This window comes from Apodemus sylvaticus, chromosome 23 (assembly GCF_947179515.1).
Source record: "Apodemus sylvaticus chromosome 23, mApoSyl1.1, whole genome shotgun sequence".
Lineage (NCBI taxonomy): Eukaryota > Metazoa > Chordata > Mammalia > Rodentia > Muridae > Apodemus > Apodemus sylvaticus.
This window is the reverse complement of record NC_067494.1, coordinates 24,757,499-24,778,830: the sequence shown is the minus strand read 5'-3', so window position 1 is coordinate 24,778,830 and position 21,332 is coordinate 24,757,499. Positions and strand designations below refer to the sequence as shown.

Here is a 21,332-nt window from a genome sequence, read left to right as displayed (position 1 = left end):
AAGTTTATCAAATTGCTAGCATTGTATAAATACTGGACAGATACCATTGTGTTACGGTCTCCAGGAGCAACAGAAATTACATCTGAATTATTTTAAGTGAAAATGGCACAAAAACAAGTGACCTAATTTAATTAGAAGGAAATTACACTCTTGCATTATAAATATGTGGGACTACATAAACAGATATATAAAACACTGCTAGGATATGTTGAAATGCTATTGTCATCTCAGCTGCCCAGCAGGTTGAAGCAGGAGGAGCACTTTAGCCCAGGAGTTCAAGGCTAGTTTGGTGACCATAGCAAGTCACCATCTCAGATAAATAAGGAAATATTCCCCAACATACACAAACTGTACTTTCCTTGCCCAGTTTTCTAGGCTGACTGTTATGTCTTATAAAAAGAAAAAGAAGCCAGGGACCAATGTTGTGTTTTATAAAAATGAGCTGGGTGGTGGTGGCACATGCCTTTAATCCCAGCACTTGGGAGGCAGAGGCAGGCGGATTTCTGAGTTTGAGGCCAGCCTGGTCTACAGAGTGAGTTCCAGGACAGCCAGGGCTATATAGAGAAACCCTGTCTCAAAAAACCAAATTAACAAAAATTTAAAAAAAAAATTAAGCCAGAGATATGCTTGGTGGAGGCTTGGTATGGTGTGGGGGACGGAGGTGCCTCTGCGGGCACGTGTGGAAGCATCTCTTCTCCCTGAGGTACCAACCATAAGATGGTATAGCATAGAATAGAGTTTATTTAGGGCATGGGGAGAGGGATTGAGGAGGTAGTAGAGACAGAGAAAGGCTGAGGGGGGAGGTTAGAGGATTAGAGGAAGCCTTGAGCATGTGGAGTGTGGGAGGGGAATGGAAAGAGACAAGGAAGAGGGTAAGGGAGCAAGAACAAGAGAGCAGAAGAGTGAGGAGGGGGTAAACAGCCCCTTTCATAGTGAGTCAGGCACACCTGGCTGTTGCTAGGTAACTGGTGGGAGCCTAGATGAGATGCCAATACTTATCGATTTACAAGTTGGAAGACTTCAAAACGACACAAACTCTTCTTTGGGATAATGACCTATCCGTCATCAGCAGTGCTAAGTGATCCCTGTGTGTTCCTGCTCTGGCTTTTGAGTCTGCCCAAAGGTACTTAAAGCTTATTAGCTAAAAGAAAAATGTAGAATCACATTTCAGATGTTAAGGTAAACATATCTTGGAAACGGGGAGTTAGGACTGGGGATACAGCTCAGTGGGCAGAGTGCCTGCCTGGAGCCCATGAAACCTTGGGTTCCAGTCCCACTAGTTTGGACGGGCATGGCTGCACACATCTAGCACTTGGAAGGTGGAAATGGGATGACCTCATTCTTATCATTGGTACCCAGGGGATTTCAGAGCAGCATCAGTTAGGGATCTCCAAAGAGTTGAGCAGGCAGTTGGTAAAAATCCTCTAAGTCTTTGGATCCTCTAAAAGCTCTTTCTACCTTTCTTCTCCCAGCCACACAGGTGGAAGGAGTCACTATTATTATACAGGGTGTGCTAAAATGGACTGATGTGTAGCCAGAAGCTCAGCAATAGCCTCCTTAATAATTTTAATCACAGCAAAGTAAGCTGCAGAAAGTCAGAGGAAAAAATTGTGTTCCAAGTTTCTCTTTGTTGATGTTGCTACGACGAATTTTATAATTTTTCCTAAGTAAATTATTAAATTATTTTATGATTTTTTTTTACATTTTTTTCTTTTTTCACATTATGATGGATATGTATGTATACGTAGGTTGGTATGATTATATTTGCATGTGCACGGATGTGTACATGTGTGTGGAGGACCAGAAATCGATGGCAGGCATCGGCCTCAATTGCTTTCCATGTTTTATCTTTTGATGCAGAATCTCTGATTCAACCTGAAACTCACTGATTTCACTACATAGTCAAGTAGCTAGTGTGCCCCAAAGACCTTTTCCCTGACTTTTCACTGTTGGCATTACAGGTATATAATTATAGTCTTTTTAGGGGGTTCTATGATTCAAGCTTAGGTCCGCTGGCATCTCTCCAGTCCTATTATATGGGATTAATATAGTTTTAGTTAATATAGTTAATAGTTTTATTACTATTTTGTATATATAATTATTTCTGAAGATCACCTATGTTTTTCATAAGTTTGAACACCCTCAAAGAATAGTGTGTTTGTCATGATAAAGCAATTATAATTTCAGTTAAAATTGATCTAATAATCTAGCAACGGTGAACTCAGTCATTGCTAGTACATGAAACGAAGGACTGGTGATCGAATTTTAGAGCTGTGGAAGTCAGGACTGTAGTGTATTACTTAGTTAACCGTGAAAGGATGGGAATTGGAGAGTTAGTGATCGGAAGCAGAAATTTAGAGATGAGAACTAACGTCCGTTGAAAAACCCATAAATGTCTAGAAATGTGTAATGACAGCGTACTTACCACTGTGTCTTGTCTCTACCTCCACAGTGGGTAAGACAGGGAAATGCTTGCGGACTGCTGGATAAATACATGTAATTTGCTTGAACTTAGACCGGTCACTAAGTTATCCTATACCACTCCTCAGGAAAGAGCAGTAATCAGTTGAATAAATAAAACCAGCAGAGAAAGTACTGTCTGTTCTTTGTGAACAGAGAAGGGCAGTCGCCTGTATCTAAACTGTAATCATAACACGGCAGATACTTGCACCTATAATTAAAGGGTCAGAAAAGGAAATGGCCTGTGCCTGGAGGTCAGAAAACTGGGCATGTTTAAAAACTGTTCTAGGAAAAATAAAGATGTCTAAGGTTTAAAAAGAACTATCGATGATACAACATTTGTATCAGAAAACAATGGACAAGGTTGACTGATTTTTCAAAAGACAAACCAGCTTAAAAAAATTGAATTCGGAGATAGTCCAAAAAGACTTAGAAAAATATAGGAAGGAAAGCAAAATAGCTTGATTATAAAACTGTTGAAATGGTATTGAGGACATTAGTTTTATATTTAATATGTGGCATAGGACAGCATAGTTATATACTCGATGTGATCTGTTCTGTCTCTTTTTGTAATTTATCCAGCAACACACAGATGGAAAACATATTCATTTTCTACCACAAGTGCATACTAGAATAGTCAATACTTGGCAGACTTTGCCAGTCTTCTGGAATGTAAGGAATGAGATTGCACTTTCCTATTGGTGGTTACTGTACTCATTGAAAGCTTGGGCAATTATGATGACCCTAAAGAGCAATCACAATATTTTCTGGGGGGAATAAAAGGAGGTTAAAATATTAACAGAACACCCCCTTTTTTGTTCTTGATTATTTAAGTTTTGCTTAAACAACAAAGCCAAGATACAATCTGGTACAGGTATTTCCTGTCTGTTAATAAGTGACTTAGATTCTTCAGCCCCAGGCTGGTGATTAAGCAGCAGGAATTTCCTTCTGCCACCAGTCCTCCTGACAGGCACAGCAAGACATCTGGGTGCACATAGTTGGAGGTTGGGGGTAGTGTCACCATGGAATGTTGCGATGACTGCTATAAAGTTAATGAGAATCGACTGCATTGAGTCTGTGAGAGTGTGCTGTCTTATGATGAAATCATTTTGTGGACTTTCAGATGACTAAGATACGTGAGCACTCATTCGATAAATTCCGGTAATCTTCAGGCTTTAGGATAAGGTGGTGTGTTAACCTCAGAGGCGGTGTTTAAGAAAAGAGAAGGAATGCATGATCTCACTTATGTGTGGAATCCCAAGAAGTTGAAATCATAGAAATAAAGTAGATTTGTGATTCACGCAGTCTCGAGGGCAGAAGGTGAGTCAAAGGGTCTTGGGATTATCAACCAAAGGGTACTATTTATTCTAAGAGTAATGAATTTAGATGCTCTATTATACTGCATAACAGTTGCAGTTGAAAATGATGTAGTATGTGTTTGAATTTGCTCAGGGAGGACTAACAATGTAAGCAGTCTCTGTGTTCTTTTCCTTGAATGCAAAACACTAAAAGAGAATTGCTAAAGATTTCATTTTCTCTCACTATGAATACATGACTAAGTAGGATGTACTAGCTTGAATTAGCCATTTCACAATTTATATAGCAAAATATGCTCTGCGACATGCAATTTTGTCAATTAAAATAGTATTAACTGATTAAAAAGTGCTTTCAACAATTGAGATTGCCAGCGACAAACGGATGATGAGTGTGTGAACAACCCAGACACTTCAACAACTAATCACATAGAGGATTCATTTTCCTCACTATTTAAAGCAAAACGAGTGGTCTCGATTGAGATCTTCCCGTTTCAATGCCAACCAGGGTCAAAAGGAAGACCTAAGGAGGAAAAAGCCAACAGGGCTGGGGCTTGGGGTTACAGATGTGACGAAGGCTAAGGTGAACTCTAAAACCTCTTCAAAGGAAACAGCCACCACTTCACTCTAGCTGTGGTATCCATGCAGAAATACTAGCCTGGCATTTGTGTTTGCCAAGAAAACCAAATAATTCATTTTATGTGGAATCTAATTTTTGAGTGTTGGAAACAGAGTCGCCATTGAGAAGCACAATGTGTAAGCAATGCAGGTGGAGAACACATGAACATCTACCTCCACCTCCCGGCTCTGAGGGCTTCACTATCTCTCGTGTCTTTCCTACTGCTGTTCCAAGAGTTTCAGGCTCTCTGAGGAGTCTTTGCTAGTTTTGGGGCTCATGTTTTCACTCATGAAGATGGACAATAAACATCAAAACTTACAGGAACTGATTTTATTTTAAGATGGTGGGCCATGCTATGTCTGTCACTATGAGACAAGTTGGCCCTGTTGGTATAATAACAGCCGCTTACAGTACATAAATCTATTGGCCTAGTTGTGTTCCCATAAAACTTTTTTATAAAGCAAGTTGTTTGCCACAAGCTCTCTCACTTTGCCAAACCCTGGTATAGAGGATTTTCTCCAATGTCACATACAAATTCTTTTGAGTTTTAGGCCTCTCTTTTTAACTAAAATATATGTTACTAGCACCTAAGAACACATGCTATAACGTTTTAAATTGATAACAACCATTTCTGTGGGTATTTAAATCAGTCCTATAATAAAACATGATCTCTAGAACTAACTTGTATGATATAAAGAATACTGAATAGAAGTCTACTTCAATATCTTTTTGTTCCATATAATTATTTTCCTAAATAATTTATATTCAGCTATTTCCAGTATCACTACAGTTGAAGTCTCCTAGAAACTACTGGTAGAGAAGAGTATTTTAAATGAACCACTAATGTTTGCTGTCAAATAAATAGTGAAAAAGGTCAATGAAAAGATTCATAATTCTAAATTAGTACGAAATTTATATAAAATAGAAAGCTGGATATTTGACTCTCATTGTCCTACACAGTGACTATTTATTTAGGTAACACAACTGAAATTCTGTCCCAGAATCATAAGGATTAGGGTAGCATCTGGTGAGTAAAAAATTACAACTTTTTAAAATTAGTTTCTTGTGGTTCAAGTCTAGTGGCAGGGGTTTCATCTTTCGTTTAATCATTTTGACTGGTCAGTGATAAGTTGACCTGGGGAATTCTTAAAAATGGCAAACCCAACTTTCACTAAGTAAGTGTGGTTCATCATCAAACGCATGCTGTGAATCACTGAACTGGTGAGGTTTTCTGAAGGTTAAGGAGCTCTTCGTAATGATTCTACATACAAATATATATATATATATATATATATATATATGCCCAGCATTTATGATTTCTTAATGACAAGCCTTTTCATCAAACAATGCTAAGACCATGAAGAACATTAAGTCTTACCACAGCTCAGGTTGCTCTCGGCTTTCAGAGCCTGGGTTGAGATGCTCCAAAAGTCATTGTGCCAGTCTATGACATTCCCAGACATACTACAACTAAGGTTGGAGAGGGTTTTCAGATCCATGGTAAAATTCCAAAGTCGAAAATTATAGATGCTACCCTTTAGAGAGGCGATCTCATCTCTGTCAGAGCCCAACAGTAATGTCCCATCCCCAGGCACGACAGCATTGATGGTGGAATCGCATGGAACTGTTTCATAGTTCTTTTTGAAATTTATACCAACAAAGCCCCAAGAATTATTCCACATAAGACAGAGCTGCTCAAAGTTTTCTGTGAAGATGTCCTCTTTTTCCTTCACAGGTAATGCATTGTTCAACAGGCATCTTGAGCCAGAAATAGACAGGAAGTAGCCATTTTTGGCCTTTTCAAGACGGAGCAACTGTGTAAGGGACTCGTCTGAGTAGGAGAAAGCTGTCCAGTCATCTTCTTCACTGCCAACTTTGGAGGCTTCAAAACAGAGCGTGAATGCTTTGAGCTCTGGAATGGAGACGCTTTTCGCCACTGATACCTGGTAAGCATCTAAGGTCTGGGGCAAAATGACCTTTTGATTCCTCAAGGACACAGCAACTAGGAGAAAGCATAAAGACATAACAAAATTCTAGAACATGAGCAGAGATATAAAATGTTAAGTCTCTCTCCGAACTCTACCACTTTCTTTCAAGTAACTTTTCACTTAATCTGTGAGCCATTGTTATCCTTTTTTTAATGTAGCTTCGAACACCTACCTTTTCCAAATGGTCTACACCAAAAATGACAATAGGCAATCCCACCCAGGCACAACCATACTGATATATATTTTTTTAATTTGTCTACACAAACATCAAAACTTAAGAAACAAAATTACCAAATTAGAAAGGAGCTAATTTCTGAGTGATTTCATTTGTTCACTATGGATTTTAAAATATGATATTTCTTAAATACTTTCTGAACACAAACTAGCTTTCTAGCTTTTTTTTCTCTCTCAAATATTTCTAGACAAATCTTATTCATTCAGAATTTCTGTTTTCCTTACATATTAAATTTCTGTTTGCCCTCTAGTAAATTTATTTTAAGGGGAGCATTGTATATGTCCAAAATATATCCAAAAATAAAATAATTTCTCAATAGAGACGATTATAACTTACAGTGAGATGATATTAGAATTACAGATTTTCATTATTATCAGTGGACTTTTTAAAGTCGAGCTGGTCATGTGACATACTTGGAATGCAAGGCAAGCGTATTTCTGAGTTCAAGGCTGACCTGATCTACTTAGCAAGTTCTAGAACAGTCACAGCTAAAAAATAAGACCTTAGCTCGAAGAAAAAAAAATTAAAAGAAAACAAATATGAAAATAAAATAAAATATGCAGACAGATAGTCTAGAATTCAGTTCTGAAGAAAGCAGGATTTGGATCTAGTAGTTTTAGCTTGGTAATGAGGATTCTCAGAAGCTATTAATAGATTCTCGCCCTTAAATCCTGATCCTAACCATTCACATAAAAGAGCATCGTTCTGTCCTCCAGCCCTGGTGTTTACTGCAGCACATCCTAAATGGAAGCAGACGGTTGGCTCTGCCTGTGGTTTACATACCTCTGATGTAGCTGGCGTTGAAGCCTTTCTTCTGGATACTAAAGTCACTTGAAAAAGACACATGCATCTCATTCACGCTTGAGTTAAATGACAGGCCTTTGGCAGTTGCCCCACAGAACTTGGTCTGGCTCTCTCCATTATCAAGGGATAGTGAGTCATAGATGCAGTTGGGAGCTTCTTCAATGTCGAAGTCATTGAACGTTATCTGAATGATGTAGCCGGTAGGGGCTCGGAGGGTCCACGAGCAAGACTGTGTGTTGGGGTAGTCATTCGGGTAACAAGGAGAAGTAAAGGTCCCGGAAGGATTGGACAGGACAAGTCTGCAGTTGCCACATCCCCACACTGTTGGTCATTAAAGAGAAAGAGAGAGAGAGAAGGGCTGGGATCAGAGTATGTATAATAAAGCAAGAATCCTACTTATTGGGAGCAATCAAACAGTAAATGTTGAAAAAAATACATGAAAACTGAGAGGAATGAAAGCACTTCAAGGAGAAAAAGAAATGCCAAGGACATTCCAAATAGTAATGATAAATACAAAATCTTAGAGAGCAAAGCTTGAGGTTGTGAGAATACAGGGAAGGACAGAGAAACTCTCAGATGCAAGATGCACAATTGCCCTGCATGTACCCACACATGACAGATGATTCTAAAGAGTTTACAGGGATTAAGACCCATCAGGAGATCTCACAAAACCTTACGGGGTATGATAGGGATCTCTACTTCAAAGAGTCCATAAAACCATATAGGGAGAGCTCAATGTTATAAACCATGGACACACACACACACACACACACACACACACAAATGTACTTTGGTAAATGAATGTTGAAATATTAAGCAGAAAAAAAAATTTGACAACCTACATTTTAGCGAATTTTACAAATTCGAACAACTGTTATCACATTTCCCTTTATCGTGGTTGATGATGATACATTTATTTGATCATCTTGTTTACTCATACATTCAGCAAATATTTATTAACTAATCTATAATACAAATTGTTGTATACTGAATATAACAAGAAACAAAACAGTCTTTACATGAAATATTAAAACTTCAGGCTTAGACCTAAAGAAAACAATAATATATTGAAAAGTGCTGTGATAGTTTTAATTGTCAACTTGACACAATGCAGAATCCCCCGGGATCAGAATCCTAGCTCAGGACTTTAGGTCAGAAGGGTCTGTGGTCTTGCTGAGATAGTGTCATGTTCTGAAGACCCATCTATTGTGGGTAGCACCATTCCCTAGGCAAGAGATCTTGAACTATGTGTAAGAAGGCAGAAAGAGAGCTGAGGATAATCATGCACACATCAGCATTAGTCCATACCTCTCTGCTCTGTAACTCTGGACACAGTGGAACCAGTTGTCTCAAGGCCTTGCTATTGTGACTTCCCTGTAGTAATGGACTGTAACTCAGAACTCTGAGCTAAAAGAAACCCATTCTCACCCAAGTCGCTTTGGTCAGGGTATTTGATCACAGCGACAGTAAACACACACAGCCAACAGTGTCACCCAACTTGTTACAAAGGTGGAAAAAAGAGTAACGCAAGGGAAAGATCGAAAGCATGGTAATGAGACCCAGTATAGTTCTCCAAAGGTGATATTTGAAGAGAAGTCCTTTGAAAGTTATGGCAGATGCCATAAGCACTCTGGGACATAAACAATTTGGTCAATGGACACAGAAAATGTAAAGCCCACGGTAAAGGGAATTTTACTCTCTGCCATTGAACTATCAGTTCCATAAGCCAAGGGCTGTGCCTCCATTGCACACCTCTATAGTCTCACTGTGCCAGCAGAACTCACAATCATTGCTAACTGAATGAGTATATGCTAGGCAGTCTTGTTAGATTAACAGAAATGTCACTGTAGCATTATTAGTAAAAGAACATTAAGGATCTTTTTGGTTATTCTGAACTATCCCCTGGACACCAGATCGGATGAAAAACAAGGTCTCCTGTGTTCCCAATAATCAGTGTTTCTTCAGTTATACATGCTTTAAAAACATTTGTATAAATAATTATGACAATATTGTGTGTACAGCACTCAACAAACAAATTACTGGAGAATCAACACACAAAGCTTCAATTAATAATACTTCAATTGTATTGTGTAAACTACACTTTAAACTCACTGTTACTGGGTGACATTTACTGGGTGGGGCTGAGTGACTGTCTATGCAATAGCTTTCTTTAGAGTGTCAGCTATTACACACACCATTTAATCTTCTTTGATACAGTGATACACTCAAAGGCTGAGAGGTATTAGCTTTTTCCTGTTGTTCCCGGGGACTAGCTTGGGTCATGCCCATTGGTCAACTCTGTTCTGTATCTGGTAACTCTTTCTCTCTTCTTCCAGAGTCAACCACAACTTGGATAGGGTCAAAGACAAAAAGAAGAATACAAACTATGATTGTCAAATGTCTGCCAAGGTCTGTTCTTATTTACCCCCAGATTATCATGTTCCATGTCTGTCTTCATAGCACTACCCAGGGAGGTTGTGTTACTTCTACTTGTGGAATTATTTGCTGTCTGTCTTCTCCCATGGGTCTGTAAACTCCACAAACAAAGGGTACTGGCTATGTTAGCCAGGCTCCTGGAAACACTCCAAGGTGTTCTTGACACACAAGACTTCAGTGGTCACATTTGTAAAGACACAAAAGAATAGCTTAAATGAACAGAAGTGTGTGTAAATTAAAGAATGACCTCACACGGTGTGCAAAACTAAGATGAATGAATGTAAGCCTGGAAAGTGGGTGAGGAATACGTGGGTTGTGGCACGTCTCTGGATAGGGTTTGGAGTTTTTTCTTGTAAGTAATTCATGTGTGGCCTGAAACTGAAATGATTGAGACTCTCAGACAAGTTTCCTTTCTTTTCCTGAATCCTGGGCTCAACAGAGAAAGAAGTCATCCTAGCCTATAATTTATACACAGTAATAGACACCAGAGTTAAAACAAGAAATGAAAAAAATGGAAGATTTTAAACAAACAAAACCAAATGCATCAATTTCATGCTATGTGAGAGTATAAATAGGGATACTGTTTATCTAAGGTGAAATACATTTCCCTATATCTAAAACCCAAGTAATACACTACACTTCGTATATCCATTTACCAAATTAATACCCTTCTACTGTGTGATGTCGGAATTGAACTCATGTCCTCAGGCTTGCATACTAAGCACTTCTATGCACTCAACTGTCCTATTGGCCCTTGATGCTGTTTTGGGCCTTAGTTTTACCTCCTTTGCACCAGGGATAATAAGGAGCTTGTACCCCTCGCTAGGCTGTTAGGAGGATGACATGGGTTAATACTGGAGCATCTTGAGACTTGTATAAGACATTCAGGGAATATTTAAGCGTGGACTATTACTGTTCTTCACTACAGGACAAATATCTGTGCATCAATAATTTCCATGAGTTAAAACAGCACTGACCTTGGTAGACTCTTTATCCCTCAGCCAGTTGTTAGGAAATGAGACAAGTAATAAAGCAATAAAGGGAACTAAAATTGTTAAAGCATTCCTTCACATGACGTAACTACAGTCAAGACAGAATTTCCATAGTGCTATAGCGATTATTTTAATGAATGAAATGTCACATCAGGAACAGAAACAAAACATTCATTAAAGTCACAAACTACTTCACTATAAATGGCTTTTGCTATATATTTTCTCACTTGGCATCATAAAAATGGTGGGAGTTATTCCCACCTCCATCTTTATCTAAAACAAATATCACTAACAGAGATTCTGTAACGTGCTTAAAGTTATAGCTCTAATATGCGATACAGTCAAAATTCGCCAATTATTCTGAGTGTGAGCCTAGAGTTTTTTGTGAAAAAAAAAATAACACAATAGAAAGACTCAGGCAATAGAAAGACAAAGGGCAAAGTGGAACATGAGGAGAGAAGTTATCAGTGAGAAAGTACCAATAAGAAGTGCCATTACCTAAGCTGAGTATGTTTTCAGAAATTTATTTGAAATGTTAGAAGGTTGGATTTGACTTTATTGGTTATTGGTATGTATTTAACATAGTAATCAAATGTTAGTTCGCATCTATACTATGAGCCATTCCATTAAGAAATTAATTTGCCAAAGGAGGTTGGCCCTTTTCTGAAGAGAAATGGAGGAGAAGTGGATGGGGTGGAGAAAAGGAGATTGGGGGTCTGGGAAGAAAGGAAAGAGGGAAACTATGGTTGGGATGTAAAAATAAAATTAATAAAATAAAATTAAAATAAGTAAAAGGAAAATGATTTGGGGCTGGGGAGATAGTTCAGTGGATAAAGTGACTGCTGTGTGAATGTGGAGACCTAAGTTCACACTCTCAGTGTCCATGTAAAATCCAGGTGCAGTGGCTTATATCTGTAACTAAGGGCTAAGGGCCTAGAGACAGGTGATCCTGGGGCCACATTGGCCAGTGAGTCTAGATAAAATGGCAAGATTCAGGTTCCATGAAAGATGTTATAAACTGGAAACCCAATAGAGGAAAATTGACAACGTTAGCTTCTGTCCTTAACATATGTACCAGTGAGTGTACTCCTACATACATATGCATACACAAGCATACATCACACACACACATGCATACCCAAGAGCAAATACACACATATACATGCACCATCTACACAAACATATACAAGAAATAAGTTTATTCCCTTATAGACAAAGCTTCTTAAAAAGTTGGCTACTGGAGTAGACACTAAGTGGGGCTTCAGTAAAATAGTGGTTACCATGTCTCCCTAAAATCTACCCAAGTTTAAGTCTCTGACTCACTGCTTTCTCAAAGATATATACAGTAAAGTGTTCTCAGCTCTAGTTAATGCCAGAAAATGTTTTCAGATAATGTAAATAATATCAAACCAAAACTCAAACATAGCTAGTGTGTGTGTGTATGTATGAGTGTGTGTGTTTAAATAAATGCCTAGCACTAACTTGCCTATGCCTTACAAAGACCTAGTTTTCAGTTAATCTTAAATAGACTCTAGGAAACCTGCATGTCAAGTTTTACTCAAATAGCACTTGTATATTTACTTGATACCCTTAATTCTTTAAATTAAATTTATTCATACTATCTTGTGTGTGAATGTTATTGGAATGTGTTTATGTGCATCATGTATGCTGAATATTGCTGAATAATGCTGAATGTTGCTGAAGGTGTTTATGTGCATCATGTATGTGTCTAGTTCCTGTGGAAGATAGATGAGAGTGTTGGATCCCCAGAAACTGCAGTTACAGATGGCTGTGAACAACTATATGGATGCTGGGAATAAAACCCTGGCCTCTGCTCAAGCATCAGTTCCACTTAACCATCTCCCCTGTTCCAGTGAACATTATGCTCACAGTTTAATTTTCTTTTAAATTTGAGAGATTTTGATTCTTACACTCAGAAACCTGAAGAGCATATCCTTTAAATCTTTCCCAGATGGGAACTTCAGACAGCCAATTGCTAAATAAATCAAATAAGAAATCATTTGTAGCTGATTTTAAAGATCTATTTTTCTATACTGTGTTAAATGGGCAACAAAATCCAAGTGTCAGATACAACTATAATCCTGGTATTTGAGAGGAAGAGGCAGAAGAGTTAAAAGGTCTAGACCAGTCTTGGCTATGTAGAAAGTTCCAGACCAACCAATGGTCCATGAGACTCTATTTCAAAAGCAACAACAACAACAACAAAAACAAAGCAAACAGAAGGCATACACTTAAATATTTTTATTTGAGTTCCTGGATAGCTGTAACTAGCAAGTTGAGAATGTGGCTAGTAAAATCTACCCAGAGAAAGATGTAACTTAAGTTGCCTGTTTCATTCATAACTTTTCAGTTGCAATACGGATGGTGATATGTCCAGCTGTAAGGAATTCAGAGCTCATTTGATGTTTTGAACATTTGAAATATCTAGTAGCTCTGGTAGTTTCTAAAGATTAGCCCTAAAGTCAGCAGCTGAGAATTCTTGGGCCAGTGTCATCATTAAAGGGTCAGGAAAGTCACGTGTTTTCTGCAAATCAAGGCAACAGCTGCCAAATGGAAGTAACATCAATGAAATGTAAATAACATTTCAGATGCTGACATGACCTGTGTGGCCGATGACATTCAGAATGGACAACTTCATCAGAGCATGCATTTAGTTCCTTTCTGATGACCATGCACATTTTTGGGATGGCGAGGAATCTGAAGGCAATCTGGCTGTGATATCTGTGATTGTGTTAATGTGACAGACTTGGCAAAGGACACAGCCCAATCTCCCCATTCTCCTTAAGCTCTGCTTTCAGAGAGAGACTTTCCACATCAGGGAAGGTCTCTGGCAACCAGGCTGACAGTGGCCATTGTCATTTCCCATTGGAGCTTCCAGAGGCCATGTGAGAGGACCACTTCACTCCCACAGTCTTATGACACTGGTCCCCCACTGGTCCCTCCAAAGTTAACCAGATGACTGCTTCATTTCCTTTTTCGATTAGTCAACCTCCAAATCTCTTTGGAAGCAGTATCCAGAGGAAGTTATCACAATGATGTTGGCATGAGTTCAAAAGGAAGTTATTTACTTGGATCAGTCCCATTAGGTCTGACCCAAGGAGAAACCTAGCAAGCCAGGGAAAGATGCTGATGGGAAGCATTCAGTTTGATAACGTTTTCAGTCTCTGAATGTGTTCCCGTGCACCCCAACCCTACATACATCTTGGTCTTCTGTAATAGAGTTCATGTTTCAGCTTTCAACTCTGTTTTTCCTTGATCACTACTACATTCAGAGAACATTCCATACTCAACTGCAAAAGATGATATTTCATTAAACAAGTGAATGGCTATAAGCTCCACTAGAGTGCTTGTTCTGGAGATGTGCTGTAGATCCCTTGAGAGAGGATTAGACAATATATATATGCACACCCTTGTTTGTTTTCATGGGAAACTTTTCCCTCAAACAGTGAGCCTTTCCCGTCTCTCATGAAGTAGAAAACTTAGCTCTGAAACTCTGAATACCCAAGACACAATTCACATATCAAATGACTCCCAAGAAGAAGGAAGGAGAGGTCCCTGATCCTGAAAAGGCTTGTTCCAGCATTGTAGGGGAGTACCAGGACAGACAAGTAGGAGGGGGTTGATAGGAGAATGGGCGGAGGGAAGAGGGCTTAGGAAACTTATAGAGAGGGGGGAACCAGGAAAGGGAAAATGTAAACAAAGAATATAGAAAATAAAAAAATTATAATTAAAAAAAGAAACAAGATGAACTGCATGTTCTATTACTGCATCTACTTCTTAGCAACAGGTATGACTCTTTCCTTGTTCATATTCATAGGCTACAAATGCACAACTCTGGATTAATCAAGTCAAAGATTCCCCCACCATCTAATGAATATGCTCCTAATGTAGTCCTGAAGAGAATGTGTTGACTCATGTCAACTATTCAGACTGAGGCTTCCAGTTTTGTATCTCTCATGCTTTATAATACGGATGCCTCTGAGAGCATCCCTACCAGGCTGTTCAGGTTTCACTTCTACCATCTCATCTGCTCCTTCAGCCTTCCTTACTATGATTCATCTTACTGGCTTTGTTATTCAGAGTGTGGTCCTCAGGCCATCAGAGGTAGCATCATCTCTGGCATTAAGAACTGCCTAAACAAAACTTTCAGGTTAAGATTTTCAAGCAATTCAAAAGACGTGTTCCTTTAAATAATAACATAAGACATACTTCCTCTGAAAACCAACAGGAATCTACAAAAAAAACCATATAAGGCTCAGGAAATATTGCAGAACAGGCAGTGGAAAGATATAGTTATATGTGTATATGTATATACATAAATGTGTTCCTGTGCACCCCAACCCTACATACATCTTGGTCATACATATATATAAATATATGTATATACATATATGCATGCAATAATAAAGTTAAAATGGTTTATAAATTTGAAGGAAAGTGCAAACAGGTGTATGGGAAGGTTTGGAGGGAAGAATGGGAAGGGGGAAAATGTCATGATTTTTATTGAATCAAAAATGTAATTGAAAAGAAAACAGCAGAAAACCCCTAAAGCTGTGTCGTAAAAGTAGACAAAAGGTTTCACCATAGAATAAAGAACAGTTCTTCTAATTAATGTGAGCAATATCTGCAGTTAAGTCCACAAAGACATATCTCATCGGACTCTTGACTAAATGACCTGCATCTCTTTTCAGTTCTGGAACGAGCAATGTGAACTGATTGATCAGCTAAGTCTGTGACTTGTTTCCTTCCCTCCAGAGCAGGGCTCCACCCCTTGCACCACAGTTAATGACATTCTCCAGGCACAAAGCTTCTCTTGAGAGTGTCTGTTTCCTCTGCAGCACTGATGACGATATTTGTACAGCTTGCCTCCAGGGGTGGACCCTGACCTGATGGGAAGCACATCATAGACTTCCTCAGTTTGATTTTTCTTTCTGAGAAATGTGAGATAGAGACACAGGACATTCACTTTGTCTGAATGAAGCTGATGGGCTGGTAAAGAAAGGAGTTGGAGGTGGGAATGAGGGAGCGGATGTGGGCATGGATAGAGAAGGAATAGATGACAGTCATGTGGATGTGAGAGGTGGACACACTTTAATTGCAGACATTCAATACCATCGCAAGCAAATGTGTCTGCAGCCAACATCCCAGCGAGTACTCCTCTCTACCTAGATCTTCTCTCTGTGCTCATTCTTCCTAGATGACTGATTCTGAGCAAAGGCTTCCACAGTGTTCAGATGCTAGCAGCATACGTGCTCATTCTTGCTTGCAAATGTCTGCTAGATAACTTTCCTTAGCTATCCCTCAGGCCCAACAATTCAAACACCATTCCAAAATGGTCCACATCTTCTCCTATACTGTTCATAGCATGAAAGATATCAGATACTGGCTAAGACTATGCATATCTCTTCTTTCTTCCTTCTCCAAAGTTTCAAACATCTCATCACTTATCCTATTTGCTTGTATCAAATCCACCCCTTCATCTGATTTCCTTCCATTCCTGTGCAGTATACACGTCTTCTCTTTTCTCTCCAGGATTAAACTCAGCACCCGGTCTCACAGTTATTCAACACCCTTGCCATCTGCAAGCCATCCTCCCTATTAGTACCAGAAAGGCCTATCAAAATTCATGTAAAAGTTTTAAAGTATCTTCACCTCATACATAGAATTTCTTTTCTGTCCTGTTCATACTTCCATCCCCTACATCCATCCATTCATCCAATAAACACTTCCGGAAACTTCTACGTATCTGCACAGTCCCAGGCCCTACAAATAGAATATCATATAAGACAGCAGGGTGCTGGAGTAATGGCTCACAGGTTAAAAGCTCTTCCAGAGGTCCTCAGTTCAATTCCCTGCAACGGCACAGTGGCTTACAGACATCTGTAATGGAATCTGATACTTCTAGTGTGTTTAAAAACAGTGACAGTGTACTCATATACATAAAATAAATAAATGAACCTTAAAAAAAGAGAAAAAGAATGGTTTGTTTTAAACAACAGATAGTATCCCTGACTGTACAGGATATACAAATTATTAGAAATGCAGAGATAGATAGATAGATAGATAGATAGATAGATAGATAGATAGACAGACAGTTGGATGGATGGACAGAAGGATGGACAGATGGTCGGACAGACAGACAGAGAGATGATAGATATAGAAAGTGATATCACTATAGCCAAACAAGTAGCTGAGTCCAATAGCCTATGTATAAATGTTGTAGAGATAGTGCTAGAGATATGGCTCAGCAATTATGAGCACCCATTGCTCTTCCAGAAGGCCTGGGTTCAATTCCAATATGCACATGGTGGCTTACAATGATCTGTCACTCCAGTTCCAAGGTGTCTGGCTACTGTAGGCCCTGCACATACATGGTACATAGAGAATCGCACAGGCAAAAACCCAGTTTGTGGTGTAGACCAGGGGCGCCAGACCATTTCACGAGCACTTGTAAGGCCCTAGAGTCCATCCCTAGCACTACTGGAAAAACCAAACCTGTAAATGATAACAGAGAGGAGAAAAAGGGAGGAATGAAAGTTGAGAAGGGGGTTAAGGACGGAAGGAAGGAAATACGTCTAACACAGAAACAAACACCCAAGAACAACATGTACTTTAGATGTGAGACATGCAAAGAGGAAGGCAGGAGAGAAACAGAAAAGCTCTGGCCAGCATGGTTGGCAAGGATGACTGCCTACAGGTAAGAGGGCAGCTGGGTCCTTCAAGAATCAGAAGAAGTTAGTTCAGCTGAAATTCTATGCCCAAAGTAGCGACAAACAGCCAACAGACAACCGAAAATGAATGGGGTTAGAGTTTATAGGATTTTTACAAGCCTTGCTGCGCCAACAAGATCAGCAAAGAAAAGAAAATGGGTGTAATTATGGGAGAGTAAAAAATCCCCAGAATTTTGTTTAGCAATGATTGCGTTTTAAATTTTCACCCATTTACGTGAACACAAAGGACAAAATGCCTTTGACAGTCATGGCCACCTTATCCATGGCAGAAAACTTGGCAGAGGACTGGAAGTACAAATGATGACCAGCCACTCTGACAGTCTGCTTACGTGATAATGATCTCTCGGGCAGGGCATACCAGCATCACAAGGTCTCAAATCACCAAAGCAAGCCTGCACTAAAGGACAGCAAAGTAACATCCTTGTGTTCATCAAAGGCTGGTCTTACTTACCTTCGGTGTGTTTTGTTACCTACAAAGAGAGACTACAGAAACAGTAGGTGACACTCACTGGATGCACACCTCACTTGATTATCTCACAGGAAGATAAGCTTTCCTAGTGGATTATCTAGGCGGCATCACATGGGGAAACTGGCTTATCTGAAAAGATATTGCCAAATAGCACTGAAGAAGCGAGAATCCTAGCTTCATAAAAGTTAATTGCTGCTCGCACATCCAGGAAGGCAATGATGTGATGATGTCATTACTGGTTACATAGCACATCACTAACTTTTGAGCAGTAACTTATACACACTGGCAGTACATTTGGCCTACAATGGGATGCTCGAATATGACATTTTACTGTCCTTTCATGGTGGTTGTTATTTAATAGCACAAATGTATTGATTACATTCATTTCTATCATCTGCCCATTCAGTTTTCTGGGAGCCTAATATCACGATATTCAGTCTTCCTTTAGATGTCTTCACATACAGTCAACAGAGCATGGTCTGTGGAGAGGTAGGAGAAAAATAAACTCTAAGAGCTGGTAACTGTTATTACTTTCTGTTTGTCTCGCGGAATGTGGTGTAGGTGACGAACCTGAAATTAACAGCTAGAAGCAAATTTGGGGTTTACAAATTGACTTTCCCAATAAGGTGGGAGGGGCCTGGGTGAAGATGGCAGCTGGAAGGATGTTCGGGCTGGATGTTAACTCAAGTTTTCCACATGAGCCTTTAATTTGGGACCATAAAAAAAAAATCCACTCCAGCTTGTGCACATAAATGGAATCTGTTTAAATAGTGGAGGTTTAGAGAAATGCAAACAGGTACAACTGGGATGCTTTCTGTCTCATTGTCGGATACTTCTTTATCCAAACTTCTTAGCAGTAAGGGAAAGCTGGTATAAATTCTGTAATATATATTTCATATATATTATAAATATATATAATATATTTAATAAATATATAACTATATAACATATATAATATAGTATGTATATAATAAATATAGCATATTTATAATATATTTATATTAAATTCTTATAAACATGCTATCCATTTTCCCTAATCCGTCACCAAAATCAATTACTTTAAAGACATTTATATCATATTAACTCACCTATAGATCTCAAGGATCTCAGCAAAGCTCAGTGTGAAAGACAAAGGAAAGAAAAAGACTTTTAAAATTTTCTGAAAAGTCTCAAGTTGAACTTGTCAAAAGTTTCTTCTGAGTTTAAGTAAAGCACAGGGCCCAGCTGATACAAAATATTTTCCATCACTGGTGGAATATCATGGTGTGGAGGACAAATTAGGCCAGGAAGCTGAACCGGAAACCCTCCAGATTCTCTAAACTGAAATGACCCTTTTCGAAGAACAGTCTGTAAAACCGGAACTCAGTCATGGAGGCCTCTACACACTGTCATGAGATACAGTAACATGGAGAGAGGCAGAGAAATAAAAATAAGAATAAATACCATCTCGTGAGTGACTCGTGGGAGTTGGGCCATATAACCAACATCTCATAGAGGCTCTGGCCTTAGCTTTTCCATGAACCCATCTTGTGACAGTAAGGAGTCACAGAAGCCTTGGTTTCCACATGTCAAAAAAAAAAAGTTCGGTGGGTTCTAAAACCCCGGTATTGAGTTCAGTCTTCATGCAACAGTTTAACTTCAGCTGTTTTTTTGTAGGGAAGAAAATGCCAGAAGAGTTATGAGGAAATCTGAGGTTTCCCTAAGGAAAAGCATCATGATGTGTAGTTTATAAGGTCAGGAGGCAAGAGGGTCTCTTTGAGGGTTCATGAGACCCAGACTATTTATGTTCCTGTGACTACTTTGAAGACCTAAATTCAAGTCCCGAAGGGACAGCCAATGCAGGTTGAACACAAGCGAAGCTAATGTCCAGCAAACATCCTGGCTTCTGGGGTACATCACTGCTGCTTAAGAAATTTTCCACGTCTTGCTAACAGTACTTATTGTGCTATTTTGAATATTGCTGGCTTGGAAATATAGAACGAGCTATGACAGATCACGAAGATTTAAAGTGTGGTTCCGTGTTGGAAAAAAAAAAATCAGCTCCCTGTCTACTTAATATAGCTAAGGTAGTGTGCTAGTCATGCCCGGCAGTTCGCTTTACAAAGAAAATAGTTTATTACTTTCATGGGGTTAACATGCCTATTAAGAAGCAGGCTGGACTTGGGTTTGCCATACCACTGCTGAAATGGTTATCTAATTGCAGGTTGTGGGCTGAGGTGATGGAGGTGCTAACCTAGCCCCTGGCAAGCTATAGCTGTGGAGGCAACCCACTAAATTTGCCTGCAATTTGACTGCTTTTCCTGTGCCCCAGGAATTCTCTTGCAGTAATCCCAGGTCTGCAGGAACACACACACACACACACATACACACACACACACACACACACACACACACACACACAGACAAGTTCATAGAGGTCACAAAAGTTTATAATTATATGTTTCCAGGAGAGTATAAAAATCAACTTGCTTGCTGTGCTCTCTCGGGGGTATTTTTAAACTTCAGGAAAATGGTAGAGAGACAAGCTCTAGGTGAGTAAGGTCACACCTGCAGGCTAAGCAGAGAGAAGCCAAACCGCCAAAAGTGGGTGGGCTGGGTGGGCTGCCGGGGCAAACAGGCTAGTGTGTTTCCAATTGAGGCACAGGCCTAAAAACAGAAGAACGCCAGAGCCTGAGGAGTCTGGGTGGAGGAAAACCTCACTGTTGTTGGGAGCTGGAGCGTAGGAGGGCTCGGCTGCAGGCATCTGTTTCCGTTCTCCTGGAGGAGATGAATTTACAATTTCAGCCAAATCTCCTCTATGTTCTGCATTACCATTTAGGTTTGTGGGGGAGTTTGCAGAAAGAAAAATATTAATAGATTCCTTTCATGGTCCCCTTGGAACATCAAGTAGGTAAGCTCTGGCTGGTATGAGCTTCTGGGTGAGGACAGACTGGAACATGATGGTCCCCATTCTCTGCCACAGTAACACTGAGAATTACCGGAATCACACATCACATTTATGTATTCGATGCTATCTTATGTATTATATACGGAGCTATGTCTTTAGCAGGAGGGAAATGGAATTTTCAAGCAAAAGCAATTTGGTTTCCCATCTGATAAAAAGCTGAAGCACAGGTATTGTTTCCTTATGGGGGGGGGGGGGGGGGCTCATGGTGCCCATGACAGCGAGAACACTCTGCCCTTGCATCTCCAGAAGACAAGATTAGGAACCCGAGGCAATACAGATTTTCCACTAACAAATGAAAATAAGTAGGTATTTAGATG

General features: G+C 39.4%; 1 protein-coding gene across 5 annotated transcripts in view; it reads right to left on the bottom strand.

Moving 5' to 3' along the window:
• The window catches only part of Adgrg6 (adhesion G protein-coupled receptor G6), a 134,217-nt gene that overhangs the window by 60,572 nt on the left and 52,313 nt on the right, over positions 1 to 21,332 (bottom strand). For all 5 annotated transcript variants that reach the window (XM_052169324.1, XM_052169325.1, XM_052169322.1 and 2 more), the window contains exons 3-4: positions 7,399 to 7,740; positions 5,771 to 6,394 (exon numbers count right to left, since the gene is read on the bottom strand). In XM_052169324.1, coding sequence (XP_052025284.1) covers positions 5,771 to 6,394; positions 7,399 to 7,740 — 966 coding nt within the window. The remainder of the gene's footprint in view (positions 1 to 5,770; positions 6,395 to 7,398; positions 7,741 to 21,332) is intronic.